Source organism: Mastigoproctus giganteus, chromosome 1 (genome assembly GCF_048544385.1).
Source record: "Mastigoproctus giganteus isolate SK-2022 chromosome 1, ASM4854438v1, whole genome shotgun sequence".
Classification (NCBI taxonomy): domain Eukaryota; kingdom Metazoa; phylum Arthropoda; class Arachnida; order Uropygi; family Thelyphonidae; genus Mastigoproctus; species Mastigoproctus giganteus.
The window spans coordinates 264,074,193-264,097,635 of record NC_143575.1 but is presented as its reverse complement, the minus strand read 5'-3'; the positions used below and the strand labels follow the sequence as shown (position 1 = coordinate 264,097,635).

Below are 23,443 nucleotides of genomic sequence, written 5' to 3'. Positions count from 1 at the left end.
TTTATTTACATATCTTATCCACATTAGTAGTTTATTTACATATATATAGTCTTCCAGAATTGCATTTCTTCAGATTCATTACATAGATATAGAAACTGAGTCCCATTCACAGCTATTTCTGGTCACTATCCACCTATTTAGATATCCAGAGGGCCATCCTTGTTCAATCGAAAGCCTCCGACACTCGGAACCTGTGAGAGGTCTCCTTATTTTTGTAATTAATATTTGCAACTTCGCTTATAAAGAGCTCGCTAACCATATGTAATTTTTTTAAATTTCCAATAAATTATTATTATTATTATTAAAACCTTTTCTCCTTTATTATTATTGCTATTATTATTTTATTTAATTGTCAAATACCATATCTACTATTGGGCCCTTCTACAATCGGGGGCTCCGGAAAAGAGCTTGGTAGGTTCATGCTGAAAGACGGCTCTCGTATCCATTTCGAGCAGATCATTCTGCATTACAATCTGTCATTCATAATGGGGAATAACTTTATCAATAATTTTCTGATCTATATTTAACAAATTTATGATTTGTTAATTGATATAATCAGATATGTGCACAGTTCCAAAATACAAACGCCAGCTATTGTTTTAGTTTCTAAAAAAACAAATAATAATTATTAATAATAAATAAATAAAATGCTGAAATATTTTTGCTGTATATTGTGTATTTTGGCAAAATTATCAAATTTTGCACGAGATGGCAGCACATAGCTGCTAATGTGCAGTACCTGTACTTTAATATTTTTACACTTTTTTATATTATTATTGATATGTGTAAAGCAGTTTAAAACAGCATGAATTATTCAGAGTAAACAGATAATCTTATGAATTAATTTGGACTTATAAATGATTTCTTTTTAATAACAGTAACTTGAAAATAATTACTGTAACACTATAGATTTCTTATAAGCAACCCAGATAATAAAATAAAATATCAGTAGAAAAAATTCTGCTCTAATTAAATGTCTTTAAATTAAATGTTATATAAAATCTATTAATTAAATGAATTTAAATAACGAAATTAAATTCAGATTTTTTAGTAGTGGTCAAAAAATGCAATTATGCATTATCGTAATCTTTAGCTAAATTAATAGTATGTAACCCCAAATTCCAAAACGCATAAGACAGAGAATGATAACTTACCACGATGCAAGCCTTAGCAGACGATATAACCCGTAATGACACGAGCACACGACAGTGTATCAATATCGATATTCTGATATTCTATCTATTGAACCGCTATCTATAATGATATCCTGAGAAACAATGCTCTCAGGTGTCATCCGTTTAGCCTTGTTTTCAGTAAATTATTGGTGCACATCGACATTAAATGCCCTCTGTTTCGACTTCTTGATTTTCTTAATGACCCCCTTTAATCCAGTGTGTCACCCTTGACCTGCTATATGAACACAGAGAAATACAGCGTATCGATCTCCACCTTAAACAGGAAGATAGTGATGGAGAGTCACAATTCATTAGAATGATGAAGGTCTATATTGTACTACTTCGCCATCAGGTCGGTCAATAGAACCTCATCTAGACCTTTGGGGAACTTAAATTTTAATTATAAAAGTGCTCGAAGTTGCATGGAAATCGTCAAAGAAAAATACATACATGGACACCGTTTATTATGTGAATTACCCTCGCCAGAAAACTGAAATTTTTAGTATGGAGTTTCTACTTTTGTTACATTCCCTAATCTTACTACCCTCATTTAAAAATTGACATCCATTTCTTTTTTGTATCACGGAAGGATTTTTGGCAAATTGAGAAAAATGAAAACACGTTTTACTTTGTTTTATAAATTTGGTTTAATTATTTAGAATACATGTTTGTGTACAGAACTCGATTAAAGCAAATATATACATAATAATTCAACAACAAACATTCGTGTTTTTTCAGATTTCTTGAAATATGTTCTGTAGTTGTTGTAGGGTTTTAAATTCATCAGTGATTAAGGCTATATTGCTCTGTCTATAGTGTTTGTAAATTGCGTGTCTTCTGTAATTGTTCTTCTGTTTATTGGACGAAAAACCCGAGTTTCCGGACAAAAAAACCATGCTACCCTCGTCTGAGACCGACTAACTCAAACCGTTGTGAAAATGGGCCATAAGAATTCCTCACGTCATCATCGAACTCAGGTCTTTTCCACGCGGTGCAGGGAGGAAGGCGATTTTACCAACTGTGCTACCCACAAAGGCGAAATATTTTCTAGATGTTTTTTCTACTCAAACATTTTATGGTTTTGTTTTATGCATTATGCCAGAGGTCCCCACCACATATATCAGTTATGATCTACTATTGTGCTTACTTATCACCTTCCCTGGCATCTTCTTTCCGCCTGTTTTGCCTTTGATGGAATCGTTCGAAGTGTTCCTCTGGTAATTGCGGTTAAAAATCAGTTAATTACTAAGCTAGAAAAAGAATTTCAGAATACTAATGAGGAACATATTCCTCGTTAGCGGTACAAAAATTCCTTGGAAAATGTGTATGTGGTAGCACAAGATATAAACTTTCAAGCTCTTCTTACCTTGTCATTTTTGAAATTCATCGAGAATATTTTCAACATTTATTGAACAATATTTTCGAAGCCATTCCATCATTGAAAAAGATGGAATGGCTTCGAAAAGAATGATGTGGCCATCATTCTTTAAAATGCTCTTTAAACAGTTACTTTCTTATCTGTGACCCCAGCTATCACAAGTTTCTCATTAGATAAATTTGAGACTTCATTACAAAGATGATGCTTAAAACTATTACCATTCTTTTCATAAATCTTTTAATGTTATGTGAAGTGGAGAGAATAGAATTTTCGCCAGACATTATCGTTCAGTACATTTTCAATCTGCTGCATGGCTGTCTCTACATGTTCACTGCTTCCTACTGTAATGTTCGCTTTGGGCTCTACTGTCCTAATCACATACTAAATATGGCATTATACTGTAATCTGATTACTGACCCTCCAAGAATGCCCTTGAGGCAGAATAGAGGTATAGCGATCATCCCCAACGCTTTGTGGAAAAGAGCTGCGCTCGAATCCCATCAATAACAAGCGGAATATTTATGAGGTTTTTTTTTTTTTTTCACAGTGGTTACACTCTGAAAGAAATCCATAAAAGAGGAAAGGAGCGAAGTTATATTCTGTCATATGATTGCAAGATTCCTAAATTAGTGGAGCTTAAGTCAGTATTTCTTCTTCATGAGTTACTCATGTCATCTTGGAATAAATCACAGATATTTTTAGAAAAATCATTGTCTGGATAATCCTGAAATATTGCTGCAATTGGCAATTGAATCATCCTAAGAAAAGAATGAAATGAGCTCCTCGTGGTGTCTCTAGCAAGTACATAATTCTCTGGAGAGTGGAGAGTGTATGTTTTTAGCTGGGAGTCTTGATTAGTTTTCCTGGAAATTTTGGAAGGCAAAATCTCTGGCTGCATCGTGCATCTCTTTTCAGTAATATTATTGGAGTACTGTGTACCATAACTTGGATAAGTTTAATACCCGACTATTGCATTTTTTTTTTTTTTATATTAGTCCGAAAAGTGAAATATTATTGGAATCTGTAGCACATTTATGTGTGTTCAAAAGACAAAGGACACTAGTTGATTGTGGACTTAAATTTCTTTAGATTGCAATTTTCATATTAAGAAAAAGCCAGTGACAGAATACATGAGAAAAAAAGGAATAAATGAAGAAAAACGTTGGTTTGGTGAGTTTCAAGTTGAACTGATGAAGAAACAGAATTTCAGATGCTACTTCAAACAAGACTTTTGTAGATTTATTGGATGACTGTTTTCTGCAGTAGTATGTTAGAGAGGCAAGAAGAGAAAGCAATACTGGTTATCAGCAGCAATTCTTCATGCATTAAGAATCTGTACGTAAAGACACCCATATGGGGGTCTGCAATCAGAGTGTACTGTTTTCGGATTTGTTGTTGTTGTTTGGTTTTTAGGAGCATTAGCAACTAAGGCCATATTGCTCGGGGATATGCGGTGGGCATTCCCTGACCTTTTCGCATCTTCCATATTTGGTGGTGACGGGCTCGAACCCCGGTCTAATCAAGAAGCATGTGATACCCACTGCTGCTCCTTCCCACCTGGCTACGGAGGCGCCTATCTTCGGATTTACTTAAAGAGATAACTACTGTCAAAGGTAAAGGGAAGGGCTTTTACTTTCATAAGGATGACTACAGCGGTGTCAGACAGGTCTAAAATTCTCTGTAGTTACAAACAGAAAATTCTAAATGGGAAGCAGTCAGGGAAATTATTATTATTATTGCTCTTTATATTATTTTCTCCCTGATTGGAGGTTCCATCTCGTGACGAGTATTGCTGCCAAGGACACAGGGTAGTTGTTTGTCTGGTGTGACTGTTGGTCGAGGAACTCTCTGACTATCCTACAGGTTTTCAGAATTGCGACTTTCTGGAGTTCATTGAAGTTCTCCGAGAGACCTATTGCTGCTAGGCTGTTATGTAGGGTCTTTGGCCCCATACCGGTGGTTGACACGATGATATTATTATTATTATATTATTTCTCCCTGATTGGGGGTTCCACCTCGAGATGGCTATTGCTACCAAGTACATAGGGTGGTTGTATTATTATTATTATTATTAGCCATATGGTGCAAGGAAGCCTAAGGCTTATGCTGCACCAGCCAAAAAAAAAAATAAAAATAATAATAATAATAATAAAATACTGAGGCACCAGAGAGAGAGAGAGAGAGAGAGAGAGAAGGGCATCACCAAAAAGAAGAATGATGATATTCAGCTCAGGACCCTGGATGTGCCAAGCCCATACTCACCAGATGTGAGCCCCTGGAGTTAATAATCGTAGAAGGTACTAAGCTTTTCATACCAACTAAGAAATACCGTTTCAGGCTTAGACCTAAATCGATGTCGGATGAACTAAAGAGATGGTGGCAGAGAAGAAAAATGTATGGGATGCATATAAATTTTCATATGATACTGAAGCCTATGGTAGATATAAGGTAGTCGATAAACAAGTCACAAAATAGGTTAGGTAAGCTAAAGCAAATTACAAGATGTCTCTGGCAAAGAATGCAAAGCAAAAGAGCAATGACTTCTTTACTTGTATTAAAAGAAGAAGGGAAGGGTTGAATCACACTGGTCCATTTTATGTGGACTGCTTAATTGTTGATGACGTTACTCAGTTTGTGGTGAAGCTCAATAGGTATTTTCATATACATTCACAAATTAAGAATTCTTTAGAAAAGGGTATGCCAGAAGTATATCAAACTACAATGGGGAGCTAAATGACTTTGTGATAACTGAAAGTAAAGTGGAAGAGGAATTGTTGAAGTTAAACATAAAACAGCCACGTGGGATGGATGGATCTATCCAATTATATTAAGGGAGGCAGCAAAAGGACAACAAACCTTTAGCAATCATTATATGAGAGCATCACTGGATTCACGGGAAGGAGGTCGCTGTGAACCGGAGATGTACAAATCTATTCACAATTCACAAAGGATGATTAAAGAATGAAATGAGTAGTTACAAACCTGTTATCTTAACTCCTGTTCCACAGTTAATGAAGTCACTGGTTAAAGAAGTAATGCAGGACTATCTAGACTGGAGTGCAGTTATGCTTCAGTCACACAGTGTGGGTTTGTTAAGGGGAGATCTTGTCTGATTAATTTGACTGGATACTACGATGCAGTCGCAAAGGAACTGGATGCAAAAAATAATATATTTATAACATATAAATTTTCTGTTTATACTCCGCGACGACCAAACGGTCAGAGGAGTTCACAAGATAGACAGAATACAAGAAACAGCACCATATTCACGCGTTTGAACCCCAGTCACTCAAGGCATGTGTACTTATGCACCCGCGCGCTTGACCACTAGGCTACAGCGGCCTATACCTGGATTTCAGGAAAGCTTTTGATAGTTTTGCACATTAAACACTGCTCTATAAATTGGAGCAGTTTGGAATTAAAGTTACCGCTGTACATAAACGGGTGGTTGAGTGGGAGAAGATAGAAAGTACTGTATTATTAATGGACACTGCCGGTCATGGACTGATGTTATCAGTGGTTGGAACCATCGTTGACAGTCGACCCCATCGTTTTTTTCAATATTTATTAATGATATTGATGAAGGTATGTAGGTAGGTTAATGAGAGTAATCTAGGTACTGCAACAAGATTATAAAAATTAGGCAGATGAGCTGGGAAATGGCGGCTGAAGTGGGCAGTAATAATTCCAGATTAATGTACCGTGTGGTACTAGACTCAGGGTAATGGAAAATGAAAAAGACCTCGGGTTAAGTAATTGTGCAGTCAGATATGAAATTCTCTGAGCAGTACAGACAGGCTGCCAGGATAGCTTATGGGGGGGTTTGTCAATGATATACAGGAATTTTTCTAGCAGAGATAAGGAGGTGATTATCCCATTAAACAAGCCAATGGTTATGCCGCATGTTGTATACTGGCCCGGATGGCTCATTTTAGGATGTAGAGCTACTAAGACGAGTGCAGAGAAGGGCAACGAGATTGGTGAGGAGGAAAAAAGAGGTGCTCTTACCAAGAACGGCTTGAGTTCTGCAGATTGCAGCGTCTGAAGACTAGCACATGTAAGGTGATCTAATTGAGGTGTTTAAGGCTTGAGCAAGCTCAGTGCTGATGGCATTCTTCTTCTTACTCAGACTATACACACGAGGGATATAAATTTAAATTGAGAAAGAATGGTTGCAGGATGAATGTACAGAAGTTTGTCTTCAGCCAGCAGGTGGTTCTTGGGACAAACTTCCATCTGTTGTTGTGGAAGTGGGTAGTGTGAAGAAATTGATGGAAGAACTAGATAAATTATTTAAGGGAATGGATAGGTGATGTGGGAATTTTTTTGGCTGATTATTCATAACCTTGCTTTCTTACATCATTTGCAACTACTGATACTAATACTAATACTATAGTAATATTAAAACAGCAATACGCATAGAAATACACTGGTGTGCAAAACTTAAAGACCAACATTATTTCTAAAGGTTACAACCATAAAATCTTTACTTAAGGTGCTCTTTACTGATGAGAGTAGATTCAATCTCAGCAGCGATTCTGGACATCAGCTAATCTGGCACAAGGTATCACCCCGCAAACATCACTGAAAGGGATCGATATGGCGGATTAGGTCGTCTGGGGAGGCGTTATCTTGGATGGACGTACACAACTCCAGATACTGGAAGGCGGTACTATAACTGGTGCACGCTACTGTACTGAGGTAATTCTTCCCCATGTGCATCTGTTCCGAGGTGCCACTGACCTCGAGTTCGTGTTTATGGACGATAAAGCCACACCCCATTGCACTGCAGCTGTTGATATGGTTTTGGAAAGTGAGGACATTGTTCGTATGGATTGGCCTGCCCGTTCCATCGAACACATATGGGATGCTCTGGGGAGATGCCTAGTGGCACGTCCACACCCACCAGAAAATATTCACTACCTGAAGATGACAGAGGAATGGACGATGTTACCGCAAGAACTTATCAACATTGTTCTAAGTAAGGACAGGCGGTGCAAAGGCTGCATCATTAGGGGTGACCATATCATCTCCTGAGGACCACCTCTTTCCATTGTTCCATCTTTGGCAGTGATGCATCTGTATCATGACAAGCAGTGCTATGTTGCCATTTTTGAATCAAGTCCCTCTGTACCGTTTTGTTTCGTTATCGTGTCCATCATTTCTGTACCTCACAAGCTTCCTTTGGTATGCTTTTCCCCTATCCAGGCCACTCCTATGAGAACCTACAGGTGAGTGAAAACCTGACTGGTCCTTAAATTTTGCACACCAGTATATTTGTAGATGGCTAGTCGGTGTTAATTTATTGCAAAGTCAACTACGGTCATGGGGTGTTAGTGTATTTTTACATATTTCGTGGTCGGTTTGATTGATGAAAAACTGTCGAACTATCACCTAGCTAAGCCATGACAGACTAGTCAAGAATGATAGATCAGTGACGGTATTTTAATGGCTTTTTTTTTCTTATAAAAATTTTCGTCTCGATGGGAATTCGAACCCCAGCCTTTGGTGTTGAAGGACTGCAAATTAATAAAGTAATTGATACATACGCAAAGAATAATAAGATTATTACAATACAGTGCTTGCATGTTTGATTATAATTTTGAATATATATATATTTTGCCAATTTTAATTGGTGATTTTCATATTAAACTGTGATTATTGTCAGTAACGTGGTTTTTGTGAACTGATTATTAAATAAATTAGATCTTTATTGTAAAGTTCATCGGTACACGCAGGTACCATGACCCTACAATACCCTTCACGGCATCATGTCAGTGGTTATAGTATTTAGATGTTAAATAATAAACATTTCCTTTTGTTTTCTCATATTCTCTTATTATAACATTCATAAATATGCATAATCTGTATATTTATATTTATGCATAAATATACAATTTGTTTGTAACATATACATACTGTAAATATTAAATAATAGTAAAAAATATACACATATACTCCGAAGTTTAAATTCCAACCCCCCCCCCCCTGTGCAAACACTGGATCCAACAGTGATCAGTGTCCTTCCATACTGAGGCCAGGGCTCGAATCAACAATGAAACTACAATTCAAGGCACCACTACACGTTTTGGAACGGATCCCCAGTTCTTTAACTACCATACCAAACTGTCTGGCTCCTTTGAACCTTCTTTCCCCCATACAATAGTGGTATGATAGTCTTGTCACTGGTTCAAGTCCCGGGAGGAACTTTTATCGTCTTGTTTCACAATGTAGCCAAGTTAGCTGGTCCCAGAAGGGAATGAATAATTCAGCTTGTTTCTTGGAAACTGGAGTTTTTAGTCCAGGAAGTAAACGAACTGACTGAAGAATGCACACTATAGCAGAATAATTACTGACATTGCAGAGCAGGGAGAGATTTAGACATGATGAAGAAAACTAAGCTAAAGCATGGCAAGTGGCCCAAAATATGCATGCATCCATTATAGCAGCCACAAGCCATTTCTTATGCCTAAATCTGGTCCTGCCTTAGCTTTATTTGTTTTGGCATTATAAACAATACCTACTACCTGGACATGTAGTAGGTATTTGCTGATTAAAAGTAGTGGAAAACCACGAATTTTAATCAGCAAATTTAATAAGGTGTAGGCCAATCTTTCAGCATCAGTTCAACTTGTAGGAAGACTACAAGTTCTTTGTAATATTAGTGGAAAACGATGAAAGAAAGCTTATACAGCATTACACAAAAAACATTTTACATCACCTGTCCATCCCACTAATAGTCTTGAATTTATTCAATGACACTTCTACACCAGATGGGTTTGTTTGAACAATCAACTATGCATTGGCTGAATGGAAATTTCTGCACATCTAACCTACAGTAATCCTTCCTCAGTTCGAATTTATGCGTGTGTATAAGCTGAGCGAAGAGAAGTATCCCATTAGCATTGAGCTTCCCAATCCATTTAGCCTTAAACACATCAATCAGGCCTACCTGTTATGACTAGTCTCAAGATTGCAATTTGGAGAACTGAACCGTTTCATGATAAGAACTTTTTCTCTCACTAATCTCGCTGAATTTCTCTGCACCATTCCAAAACACCGACATATTTTTTAAAATTAGGCTTCGAGACCTGTTGCAGTACAAGTCTGGAAGACAAATTTTAAAAAAGATGTGGCCTAACAATTGCCTTCTACAATGTATACACCCTCACACCTGGTGGTAAAATTTCCATTGACAAATTCATGATTCCCTATCTAATGTTTTGAGAACTTCATACCTGATTGCACTATTACCCTTTTACCAACTATTAACATACCAACCTAACAGTTAGTATGTTAATCTGGGATTACTACATATGCAGTATCTTGCTTTGTCAATATCAAAATTCAATGGCCATCTGCCGAATTTAAGGCCATATTGTGCTGTACGTCTGGAAATTGTGTTCTATGGTCGATTTTGTTTGCTGAACGAAAAACCCAAATTTCTGGATAAAAAAACACTCCTACCCTCTCCTGTCACCGACTAACAGCCATGTTGTGAAAATGGCCCATAAAAACTCGTCTTTTCCAGTGTGGGGAGGACGGCGATCCTACCAACTGTGCTACCCACAAGGCCCTATAGTGAGGGAGTCAACTGTTCCAATTCATGTCAAGTTAGACTCTTCGCTGGACTGGCAAGTTTGTTTCCTTAAAGCAACTTTTTACATTATCACTCTATGGGATGGAGAATTATTTGCTGGAACATGATGCAAGCACTAAAGGTACCAGTATAGGCAATTGTAGTTAGCAATGGTTATGATCAGTCCTCTCACACCATGTGGATTGTTTGCATACTATCAACGATAGAAACTTTGACTGGTTTTTTTTTTTAATAACATAACCAAGTTATGTCTCAGGAGTTGCATGTTTTTAAATCCTGGAAACTCAGATTTTTTGTTCAGCAAACACAAAAATACACAATACAGACAATATAATGATGCCACCTCAGCTTTTGTTTCATGCTTAGTGCAGTATTGTGAATGTTTTGGAGTTTCAGGCAATCATTGACTTAAGACCAGGTTGCACCATTTTGTATTGTCTGTATATTTTCATGGCCCAATTAGTATTTGTAAATGATGCAATAAACTAAACTCAGAGCATCAGCCAAAAACATATGCATGTTGTGTGGGCTAAAAAACCCAGAATAACTTGCAGGGAAATCCAACACACACCACCTGAGATCAGCTAACTACAGCCTCAATTGAAGCTTTCAGATATTTCTCCACGCACCCATGTTTTTTTTTTTTGTTAGTTGGTGCATTGGTTTCTGTGGCCATAATGCACCTCCCAAGGTTTTTGCACTACTCTGATCCAAGCCCGAAGCGGGATTCGAACCCGCGACTTGGGTTGCCGGGCAGGCACTTTACCCACCCGGCTCTCATCTATAGAACTCACATCCATTCCAATGAATAACAAGTGACAAAACCACAATACTGTCATGGAAGACAGAATTTTCCAAGATCAATGCATAACTCAGCACTAATGGGTTTGGTAAGTCAATGTTACACAAACTCTGTACCACAATAGAATCCGTGCCTAGAACTAACTAGTGGTGGAAATGGCTTTTCACAACCAGACAGATGCTGTTCTAGGAATGTAGATCCAAAAGATAGTAACATCCACCTACATCATCCCTCTCATTTTCAGCCAAGATTAAGAACCACTGAGGGATATTCATTGATTTCAGGGTTGTTTGCTCTGGCATGATAACCCATGCTGTGCAGCATCTCGTGGATTCCACATGCAATAGCAGATATGCTTGTGGACATCTGTAGCTACAAATGTTAACATTTTAAAAGGACACTTTGATGCACTTTTTTGTTGTTGTAGTTTGGTTTTAGGAGCATCAGCCACTAAGGCCATATTGCTCCATATACACTATCTGTAAATTGTGTTCTGTTGCCAATTTTGTTTGCTGGACAAAAAAATCTGAGTTTCCAGAATAATATATGCTACCCTCACCTGAAACTAAATAACCCAGCTTTGTGAAGAAGGGTCATAAAAATTCCTGTCAACAACAGGACTCAAACTAACGTCTTTCGCAACCGGTGTGGGAAGTATGGCAATTCTATCAACCATGCTATCCACGAGGGCTTCTTGAGGATGTTTTATCCTATCTGGCAAATTACACATACCTGTCATCCTTAATTTTGTTCCATGGTTGTCATATGCAATCACAAGTTGCTTGATATGGTAAAGACTATTGAACCCCCTTGAACACCAACTCATGCTTTTTTTTTTATCTCTGTAAATGTCTGCACAAAAAACCTGTTGCTAATTTTGATTTGCTTGCATTTTCCCCATACTGTGAGGGGAATCTTTTGTTGATGCAGTGCATCCCATGCTGGATTTTCAGCACCCATAACCTCTATAACTGTAAATGTGTTCTAAAGGCTGCTCACATTACTGGGGATTGACCAGATTGGATAAGCAATTCTAATTCTTTTCTTTTAACAGGTACAAATTAACATCTTTAATATAAAAAGCAGCACCCGTTTGTTTCTAGCATTCCTATAATCTATTGTTTCCTAATGGACTATTCAAGACAAGAGTTCAGAGCTATAAATATATAAATGGCAGCCGTTCTTGTTCTCAATACTGAGTGCATTAATGCATATCAAATTCCCATAAAAATAAAAAATGACCAATCCTATGTAAGTCTCATGATTGGAATTTTGAATAACACTTTTCAATAGCTCTATTAATATCATGCTTGCAGCACCAACAGCTTGAATGCTGCAAGCATGACACTGTACAACAGTGATGTAGCCAACAGGGGATTCAAACCCTTCCCTACAATTTAGTTTTAAATACATTTGCATGCCACTAAAAAAAAAAAAAAAAACAGATTTTGAATCCCCCTACCTGTTCCAATATATGCATAGTACATATCTATGTGTGCTGCTACATTCCATTTCAATGAATGATCCAAATATCCACATCCGACATTATAAATTCAAGTTTTTAATTTTACATGCACTCAAAATATCTTTAACACAATACTGTTCTTAAACCAACAAAAAAACTAGAGGATAGAAAAAGGGCATGTAAAAGGGCTTTTGAAAAAATACTCAAATCAGGGGAACAAAATTATTTATTTTTACACTAGTTTATGTGCTTTTTATACCCTGGATGGATACATCATAACACGTATTCTACGTCCCATTGCCTTAGCAGGAAGATTTCTCTTGAACTTGCTTCTGACAACACCACTATTACCATGAGGCCTAGTAACTTTGCCCCAGATGACTCTCAGCTTAGTGAAAGTATCCTTCTTCCCTGGAACCCTAGTCTTACTGGAAAATAAAATATATATATGAAACTCAATACTATTTTCCAATATGTAAAAACTTTTAAATAACAAAATGTTATATGCAAGTTCATATAAAGAGCAGAAAAAATTATTTTCAATTTTCTTAAGTTTTTAATTTTTACCTTCACATATACTTATTTTAAGCAAACTCAAAAATGCAAATTATCTACCCATGCAATGCATGAAAAAATTTATACTCCAGCATGACCAATGTCAGAAAAAAGCTTACATTATTTTGACAATGAATATAATCATCAACAGTAGTTAGCAGTCATAATTTTGAACAACAAAGTGCATGTGCTTCTGAACCCTCTAAGCCTGACCACTCAGTTGTTATTTACCTATATCCTAGTGTTTCTCAAAAATACAATTGCAATAATTAAGTCACTTTGGGAGGGAGGGGTCTTCTAGATCTTTAGGAATTACATCAAACAAAGGTATGTGCAAAAGTGGCATGCCGCATACACCTTTCACCAGTGAGTTCACCGAATGCATGTCCGTGGACAGGAGTTTTCCACTAGTGGTAGGATCTGTGAAGTGATTTTCCAAGGAATTTTGTAGTTTTTGTAGAAAAATGTATCGTGTACATAAATGCATGCAAATGTTAATTTGTTCTTAATTTTGTGTCACATGGATGAAAGTCTGTTATGTCAAACAGCACGTTAGTGTTAATTCTAATCCACAATGAAATTCTGTCCTGAGACCTAATCAAGAAGATTCAGGATTTAGTGATTCAAACAACTGTACAGGGTGGAAGTCTCCAAAAGCACAGATCTATTCTTGAAGATCATTTATGAACTCAGAGTTACACCATATGAAAATTTAAAGATTATGAAGAGAAGAGTGAACAAATGCAATCTACATCACTATAATGACATGGTGCAAGGAAGCCTCTGGCTTACGCTGCACCAGCCAAAAAAAAAATAAAAAATAAATAAAATAATAATAAGGAAAAAAATGTAATTCTAGAATCATTTATAACCACGAAAATTTCGTCCTCATTCATTTTGCTTATGCCTTGCAGAGCCTTAAACTCCTCAATTAAGTCTTCTCTAAGGTGCATAGTTTCCAAGCTCTGCAACCCACATATTTGAAGGAAGTCTTTCCTCATATGGACACCCTTTTGCCAATCTCACCAGGCAAGTTGCCTTTCAAGAAGAACAATGTCTTTCTTTAGGTGCAGTCTCCATACCTGAACACAGTATTCCAAGTGTGGTCTAGTTGACTTCCTTATCTCTACTGGCAATTGCTCAATACATCATCAACAGGACACCATGGGCCTTCCTTGCAACCTGTCTAAAATGCTCAGGGAAAGTCTGACCATATCATAACACCCAAGTATCTTTCCTCCAATACTGGCTTTAGTTCAACTCTGCCAAGTGTATAAGTTATTTTGGGGTTACTGTTCCCCAGGTGCAATACCTTACACTTTGCTGGATTAAAGCATAGCTGCCATTTTTCTGACCATCCCTGAAGTCTATCTAGATCATTCTGAAGAAGCTCTGCTTGGCGGCAATCATTAACTACTCTACATATCTTTACATCATCTGCAAATTTGGACATCATACCCTCTATCCCTTCATCGATGTCATTTACGAAAATCAAAAACAACAGTGGTCCTAATAGTGGCCCCCAGGGAACTACACTTCTTACATAAACCCAATCTGAGGAATAATCATTTATCACAACCTCTGCCTCCTGCCCCAAAGCCATCCAGCTATCCATCTAAGGATTTTCTGTGATTTCAACCTGCTCCAGCTTATAAAGTAACCACTCATGTAGGAATGAGTCAAATGCTTTGCTGAAATGCAATTAAACAATGTCGAAATTATTCCCAAAGTCCAGCTCTTAAAAGTGACCCCGTCAAAATAGCTAGCCAGATTAGTTAAATATGATTTCCCTTTACAAAACCATGCTGAGTACCCTTCAGAATTCCATTTCTATCTGAATGATCCCGAATTCCAACTTTGATCATTGTCTCCATGATTTTCCCTACTACTGAAGTTAGACTACCTGGCTGGTAATTTCCCACTTCACTCTTAGAACTGCCCTTATGTATTGGAGACACAATGGCACTTTTCCAATCCAACGGAATCACCCCCAAGTCCAGTGATACTCGCATAATTAGCCTCAATGGTTCAATGCACTCACCTGCTGCCTTCCTTAAGATTACATGGCATATGCCATCAACCCCAAGAGCCTTACTGGCCGGTAGGCTTGAAAGTTATTTTTTTAAATAAACGTGAAATTTCAACATCATTAATTAAATTTTTTCAACTTCACTCCCACAATTTCTCATTGACGTAAAGGGTTTTTCTTCTGTAAATATCAATGCAAAGTAACCGTTGAGTTCATCTGCAACTTCAGCTGGAGTATCTAATACTATCCCACGTCCATTACATAAGGGTCCAATCTGGTTTGTTCTTCTCTTTGCATTTATATGTGAAGAATTCCTTATCCCCCTCTGCTCTTCTTGCCTGCGATTTCTCATAATCTGCTTTCGCCAGCCTAACCTTTTCTGTGGCACTATTACAGATCAATTTGGAGCTGTTATACACTTCTGTGCTTTTTATTGGTCTAGCTTTTCCATGCTGTTGTCTTTTTCTGCTCAAGTAATCTGGCAGCTTCATTATTCATCTAACTTGGATTCCTTCCCATGGAGTATTTTTTTTTAATGGTATATAAGCATTCAAGGCTTCTGTGATTAATGTTTTAAAAGTATACCATAGTTCAATTGTATTTGCTCTCTGTGAGATTTCTACCGAGTTAATAAAGGCCATGTAGCACCTTAAGGCATCGTAATTTCCTTTCCAGAAGTTATAACCCATTCCTTTGCCTTTAACTATTGCTACCTCTCTCTTCATCGCCCACAGCAGAACTCCATGATCACTTCCTGCTACTGGTTCCTGTACTGTCATCTGGTTCATAGGTGATGATGAGGTCCAGAGTATTCTTTTTCCCTAGTACTTTCCCTGATATGTTGATACAAATAACAATCATCTAGTTGATTTTAAAATTTTGTCCTCCATGTGGAGTTTCCCCCCATTGCTCTAATCAATTAGAGGCAAATTAAAATCACCCATAATAAGACATTCATGCTTACTTGCCCATTCCATTTGCATGTAGAGGCTCTTATCATAATCTTCACAATCACCTAGCCTATAGATTACTCTCACTCTCATACCTTTTCTTCCAACTATCTCACATCATACAGATTCTATATTAGCATGTGAAATGTCTGAATCCGGAAAGGCTTTCATCACGCTCAGGCTGCTTTTGATAAGAAGCATGACACAACCACCCTTTCTATCTTCCCTATCGTCCCTAAATACATTATACATACCAATACTGAAACTCGCCACCTCCTACCTCCGGTGGCATCACGTTTCCGTAAGCCCAATTACATCAGCGTTACTTGTCCTAACGAGCAGTTCGAATTCACTCATTTTATTGATAACACTTCTGATATTACTGTACAAACAATTAAGACTAGTGTTCTTGTATGACACACCCCTTAAAATTATTTAAGCTCACTTCCCTGGTATTAGTTGCCTGCTCATTTGAAATGATTCTGCCCTCAGAACATCTTGCTAATATGTTCTGCTGTTGTAACAAACAAGAACCCTTGAGGTATGTGCAAGCGTTAATTTGGCCAAAATTATCAGATAAACACGTGTCTATATTACCCTTGTCCCCCCCCCCAAACTAGCAGTTTCCACTGAACTTTTAATGTATCCTCAATAATACTGGCAAAAAAATCTTACACCAACTTTGTTTAAATGTATCTCGTCTCTACAAAACAGATTCCTTCTACCTACAAGTGTGGGCCAAGCTGACAGAAATTTCCCCCCAAAAGCCTTGCAGAGTCCTTCAAGTCTTGAGTCAATCCACAAGGCTTTCAGCATTTAATCCCTCCTATCATGCCTGGGCAGAATTGCAGACACATAGACATTGTGACCTAACTCGTAGCATGGTCCTATATTTGTCTAACAAATCGTGAGATCGTGTATGGTTAATGCCATTAGTCCCCACATGAATAATAATATCCTCTTCCCCCCCCAAATAAAATCTGACAATCTGTAGGTGACATCATTAATAGTTGCTCCTGGCAGACATACCCTGGTTCTAGTCCACCTATCCTTATTACAAAAAATATTTCCCGTTTCCCTGCCAATGGAGTCCCCTAATAAAACTAAGTCCTTTCGAACCAGAGTAGTTTGCACCTGGTTATTCTGTTCTGGGATCTGAATCAGGAGTGCATCACTTGGTATGTTGCTAGAGTCTTGAGTCCCTGATGAGCTCCCAGTTACATTATTCTCGAGGGCAAGCACCCATTTTTACAGTGACTCAAATTGTTCTAGCAATGCACCAAATTATAACTTTAGTTCAGTGCACTCCTTACAATGGTGACAAAGAAAAGAATCTCCAAGTGAACCTGGAGAATATTCAATATTTTAGTTGAATATTCTAATACAATCAAACTCTTCTATAACAAATTCAATAAATACAGCAAAAAAATTGTTATAGAGAAATTTCATTATACAGAGAATACCTTTTTTATTGGAAATTGTTGTCTATTTAGAATATGAAAACACATTTTATTTTTAATGTATTTTATTTCAAAAACAAACTTATTTAAATTATGTTTACAATTTTCACCCTTTAGCATCGCAAATTAAAAAAAATTTGTAATTTTCGTTTGCACAGTACAATTAAATGCCTGATCCTCAAAGAAAACCTCATTTATTCAGAGCATTAAAAACATTATCAGGAATATTTTCACAAAACTGTAGACCTAGACGAACCATTTTAAAAGTGTGAAACATTTCTTCGCGAGTTGGGGCTTTTCTACGGGTTGTTCTGATAAGTCTTCAGTCTCCAGCATCATTGTTAATTTCTTCGTGTTCATGGTTGCATCTAACACTGTTCAGCAGTATTTCATCTTCGTTTGGATGTTCTGTTGTAGCCAGATCTTGATCTACATAAACATCACCATCCAGTGTTATATCATTTTCGATGTTTCCAGATGATTCTCATAATGTCCAAAAGTTTTTCAATTGTGAAAGCTGCACTTCATCTTGTTCATCCAACTTCTGTATTCAATACAAATCCCGCTTTTGAAAACCAATTTTGAAGTGTATTCACCGACATCGTTTGTCCAAAATTTTGCCAGTTCAGAGATGCAACCTCTAAGGTTAATTGTAACCTCTACACCTACACCTATTTATCATTTGATTCAATGTCTGCATCTGAAATCCAGAGAATTTCTTCTATTTTTCAGGCCCAAATCTGAAAGCTGAGGCTAACAAATGCAATTGTTTCCTCCAATTTTCACACAACCATTCACTGAAACTGTCTATTATTAGTTGTAAATATGGATTAGAAATAGCAGCCCGTACTGGTTGTACAAATTTAATCAAATTTCAAAAACTTTTTTGAACATGTAAGAACTGCTTTAAACCATTTTCCAATTCTTTCTTCAATCTTTACTGCAGCTTTGCTATTTTTCACAAACTTTTATTCCCCTTAAAAAGATTATCCTTGATACTTTATCATAAGCTCTTCAAAGTCAACAAACTTTAAATACAGGCTCCTCCTATATTCCAAAGAATTAAATACACATATACAACAGTCAGGGATAAGTCTGCCACAAAAGGTAAATTCTCAATACTTATCCCATTTTCAAATTTATTTTTATCAATACATATTATGCTATGTTTGGTATATAACATTCAAATTCAAAGTTTATTAAATAAAAATTTATTGAAATAAAACATAAATGAGCAATACTGTTTTGGTTCAGATGGTTAATTTTTCAATTTAAGCAGGAAGAGATTCTTCTCATATTTGGCCAGTTTGCCCCCACCCACATCTCTCAATAAATCTAACTGCTCTTCAGATTATCAAATTTTATTTTGAACATGATAGTTTCTTTCCATGTCGGAAACCATTTTAGTAAAAGTTTAAAACTTATGTTTTTGTTTAATGCTTTCTGCTTTTGAAACACTATTGTTTTTTTTTGCTTTTTTTTCCATTCATTATTTTACAGTAAAGGTAGTAAGAATATATCTATATCTATCTATATATATACACTGGTGTTCAAAGAAAGTGCACCATCCCTTAAAATTGTAATTGTCATCCAAATAACGTATATGGCAATATTTCTTACAGATTGCATCAGATAAGATTGACACACACAGGTGATGACTTAACATTGCATCAGCTGTTACTTTCGGCTATATAAGCACGCTCAGTAAGAGTTGCAGCCATTCCTTGCTTGTGTCAGGATGGTGAGATATGTACAGTTGACACAACAAAGAGTGCTACTGTTGCTTTACGTGAGGAAGGATGTTCTTCCCGTCATATTGCTTATAGAGTATCTTGTAATCAGTCGACAGTGAGCAGATTTCTTTCCAAACTCAAGAATACTGATTCGGCTGATAGGAAAAAGGGAACCAGACCCAAACTAGTCTCTACGGCAAAACAGGACCTCGTTTTGAAGCACTTATGCCTTAAAAACTGCAAAGCTTCTTCGTCTGAGCTGAAAAGAGAATGAGAACATTCCCATTCTATTTTCAGTGGTAGCAAGTGCAGTAACAGTCAGAAGATGGCCCTCCTTACACAAAAAATGAAAAAGGCCTAATTAATTTGGTGTAAGGAGCATGTCAAATGGACCCCCCAAGTAGTGGAAGTCAGGTATTTTCATGGACGAGAAGAAATTCAACCTGCATGGCTCTGATACAAATGATTCGCCATAGACGTGGTGAAGAATACAATCCAGTCTGTATGGTGTCTACAGTGAAATTCCCTACCAGCCAAATGATATGGGGTGCACTTCGTATCACGGAGTAGGTCATCTGCAGTTTATAAAGGGGGTGCTGACTCTCTTTAAAAATTACAGCTATGAATTACAGGCTCCGAAAAAGCGATGTGTTAGCCTTTTTATTAACCTAATTGTTATTTTATATTGTACTTTATATGTAGTCTTATAGTTATTGTTACGCTGGTTATTTTTATTTTTAATTTATATAAAGAGTTTTTGAAGATTACTACTTAATATATGTAAAACCGTTATTTCTTTGAATCTTGCAGCCATTGCTTTTGTACAGAGTAGTAGGGAATTCAAATTTTTAATTGTGGTAACTAGGCAACTCTAACGTATAATTATATAGCATAATACACACCACTGCATTTAGGATTCTATTAGATAGCATAGTATTGACAATTAATTAATTAAATTTATTGATCTTATTAATTTAAAATATCATGCCCCAGACTAGACAGCAAAGCAATGGGCACACAGTGGCAGGAGTGCTGTAACTCGGGGGAGAACCGAGGGGGCAATTTTCCAACGCATCACAGCCTAAAAAAATGTGCAACTTGTGAAATGTTTGCCGAACTCTCTGGAACAGAACATGATCTAGTCAAGGAGGATGGCTTTGTGTGTGCCAGGTGCAGAGTGTCTAGAAATTAGGCATCAACTCAGCATTCCATTGGGCATCTATGAGAGTTTGAGGTGTAGGGTAGATGCCCTAGAAGAAATTAATATGAGGGGCTCATCAAGCTCTCAGCTGTCCAACTCAACGCCAGAGCTCACTCCTGGGCATCAGGCAATACAGCGACAATATCCAAGGCAGAATGCGCTGGTCCCAGAGGAACTAGTTATTGTTGGTGACTCTATTGTCAGGGAGATTGGGAATATATTGTGTAAAAAGGATAGATGGAACAGGACCAGGGTATGTCTACAAGGGGCAAAAGTTGATGACGTTGTAAAGCATATATCATCTTTTAAGGCCCAAAAGCTGATATTGTTGTACACGTTGGCACTAATGACATTAAGAGTAGGAGATCTGTAGATTTATTTAACAAGTACAGATCAATATTGCAAAAAAGTCGAGAGTCACAGTTAAATTTGAAAGTGTCTGCAATTCTGCCCAGACACGATAGGAGGGAATACATGATGAGAACCTTGTCAATCAATTCGGCCCTGAAGGGAATGTGCAAGGCTCAAGGGGTAGAATTTTTTTCAGCATGGTCTGTGCTTGTTAACAGGAGAGACTGCTTCTACAGGGATGGGATACACTTAAATAGAAAGGGTGCAAGAATATTTGCTGATGCTATCGAAGCACTGTTAGGTGGGTCGCAAAACTGCTAGCTTGGAGGGATTCACAGACTAAAAGGTTATAGGTAGCCACAGGCAGAGGTGATTCTTGCACAACTTCTATTAGAATAAGTAGCGACCTGGAGCGAGGGGTGCTGGGGGTTTCAGGGACTGATGGCAGTCATCGTGAGACAAGTGGGTATATGGGATGTGTTAGAGTAACTAATAATAAGGATAGATACATGTATACTTGCATGTATACCAATGCTAGAAGTATAGTAAATAAATTTGATAAATTTGAAGTGTTGGTCAAGACATCAAAAGGCGGATACTGTTGGGATAGCAGAGACGTGGTGTCACACAGATATAAGGAATGCAGAACTGGGATTTGGGGAGCACAATGTGTACAGAAAGGATAGACAGGATAGGAAGGCAGGAGGTGCTATGATGTTAATTAAGAAAAACATAAAATCAAAACAAGTGCATTCAGTTGATACAGATGAACAGTGCACTGTTAAGTCAGTATGGTGTGACATAAGCACTGCGAAAGCAAAAATAAAGAGTAGGAGTGTGTTATAGGCCTAATGACTCGAATGAGTACAATGAAAAATTTTACAGAGAAATAGAATGGGCTAGTAAATCAGAATGTCTTATAATGGGGGATTTTAACTTCCCAGATATTGACTGGAACTTGTGGGTTGGTCACTCACACACTATTAAGACTTTTGTGGTTTTATTGGATGATTGTTTTCTGCAGCAGCATGTTCGAGAGGCAACCAGAGAGGGTAATACTTTTGATCTGGTTATCAGCAGTGATGATTCATGTATTAGAATGTGCAGATAAAGGAACCACTAGGTGGCAGTGATCACAGTGTACTGATGTGGGATTTACTTAAAGATATAATAACCATCGTAAGGGGTAAAGGAAAGGGTTTTTGCTTCTGTAAAGGTGAGTACAGTGGTCTCGGACAGATTTTTAATTCTGCACAGTGGGATCAACTGACATGTTACAAACAGTAAATTCTAAGTGGGAAGCATTCAAGGATGTTACTAAAAGTTTCATACCTATTAAGAAATATTGTTCAAGGTTTAGGTCTAATTGGTTATCAAATGAACTAATGAGACTCGTGACAGAGAAGAAAAATGCATGGGATGCATATAAATTATCAAGCGACTCAGAAGCCTACGGCAGATATAAGCTAGTCTGTGATCAGGTCACAAAGGAGGTTTGGCAGGCGAAGGCAGATTACGAGAAATCTTTGGCAAAAGATGTTAAGAAAAACAGCAAGAATTTCTTTACTTATATAAACTCTAAATGGAAGGGGATGAATCTGATTGGTCCACTTGATATCGATGGTTCGACTGTTGATGATCCTGCTCAGATAGAAAACAAACTGAATGAGCATTTTGCATCTACATTCACACATGAGGAGTTATTAAGGTTTGAAAATGGCAGAAGATTATGAAATTGTAGCAGGGTGCTTAATGATTTTGTAATAACTGAGAGCAAAGTGGAGGAGAAATTGTTGAAGTTAAACATAAGAATGGCACCTGGGGTGGATGGGATCTATCCAGTTATATTAGAGGTGGCGGCAAAGCAACTAAGCAAACTCTTAGCCATAATTATGAGAGCATCCTTGGACTCAGGGGAGGTCCCCACGGACTGGAGAAGTGCAAATGTATCACCAATTCACAAAGGGGGATCGAAGGGTGACAGTAATTACAGACCAGTTAGTTTAACTTCCGTTCCGGGTAAAATAATGGAGTCACTGGTTAAAGATGCATTGCAGGATCATCTAGACAAGGCTGCAGCAATAATTCAGACACAGCATGGGTTTGTTAAGGGAAAGGTCTTGTCTGACAAATTTGACAGGATATTATGATGTGGTTACAAAGGAACTGGATGCAAAAAATAATTTTGATATCATATATTTGGATTTCAGGAAAGCTTTTGACTGTTGTACATGGAAGACTATTATACAAATTGGAGCAGAATGGTATTAAGGGTAAATTGCTACAATGGATAAAAGGACGGTTGAGTGGGGACAGGGTGGTAATTAATGGGTGCTGCTCTTCGTGGACTAATGTTATTAGTGGAGTCCCACAGGGTTTTTGGTGTTAGGTCCTGTTGTTTTGTATATTTATCAATGATATTGATGAAGGTATATCAGGCTTAGTGTCGAAGTTTGCAGATGATACAAAGGTTGGCAGGGTTGTTAATGATAGTAATGGCAGTGTGCTACTGCAACAGGATCTAGATAATTTGGGCAGATGGGCTAAGAAGTGGCAACTGAAGTTTAACATTGACAAATGTAAAGTACTGCACATGGATAGAAGTAACCCCAGAGAAACGTACCAACTGTGTGGTACCACACTTAAGTTGGTAGAAAATGAAAAAGACCTGGGAGTAATTGTGCAGTCAGATATGACGTTTTCTGAGCAATGCAGACAGGCTGCCAGGGCAGGTCATGAGGTTT

The 23,443-nt window shown here is 37.4% G+C and overlaps 1 protein-coding gene across 3 annotated transcripts in view; it reads right to left on the bottom strand.

Moving 5' to 3' along the window:
* Positions 1-12,628: 12,628 nt before the first annotated feature.
* Positions 12,629-23,443, bottom strand: part of RpL35A (ribosomal protein L35A) — a 38,434-nt gene continuing 27,619 nt past the window's right edge. For all 3 annotated transcript variants that reach the window (XM_090386033.1, XM_090386049.1, XM_090386040.1), the window contains exon 4: positions 12,629-12,848. In XM_090386033.1, the coding sequence (XP_090242159.1) occupies positions 12,674-12,848 (175 nt within the window). In that variant the 3' untranslated portion in view covers positions 12,629-12,673. The remainder of the gene's footprint in view (positions 12,849-23,443) is intronic.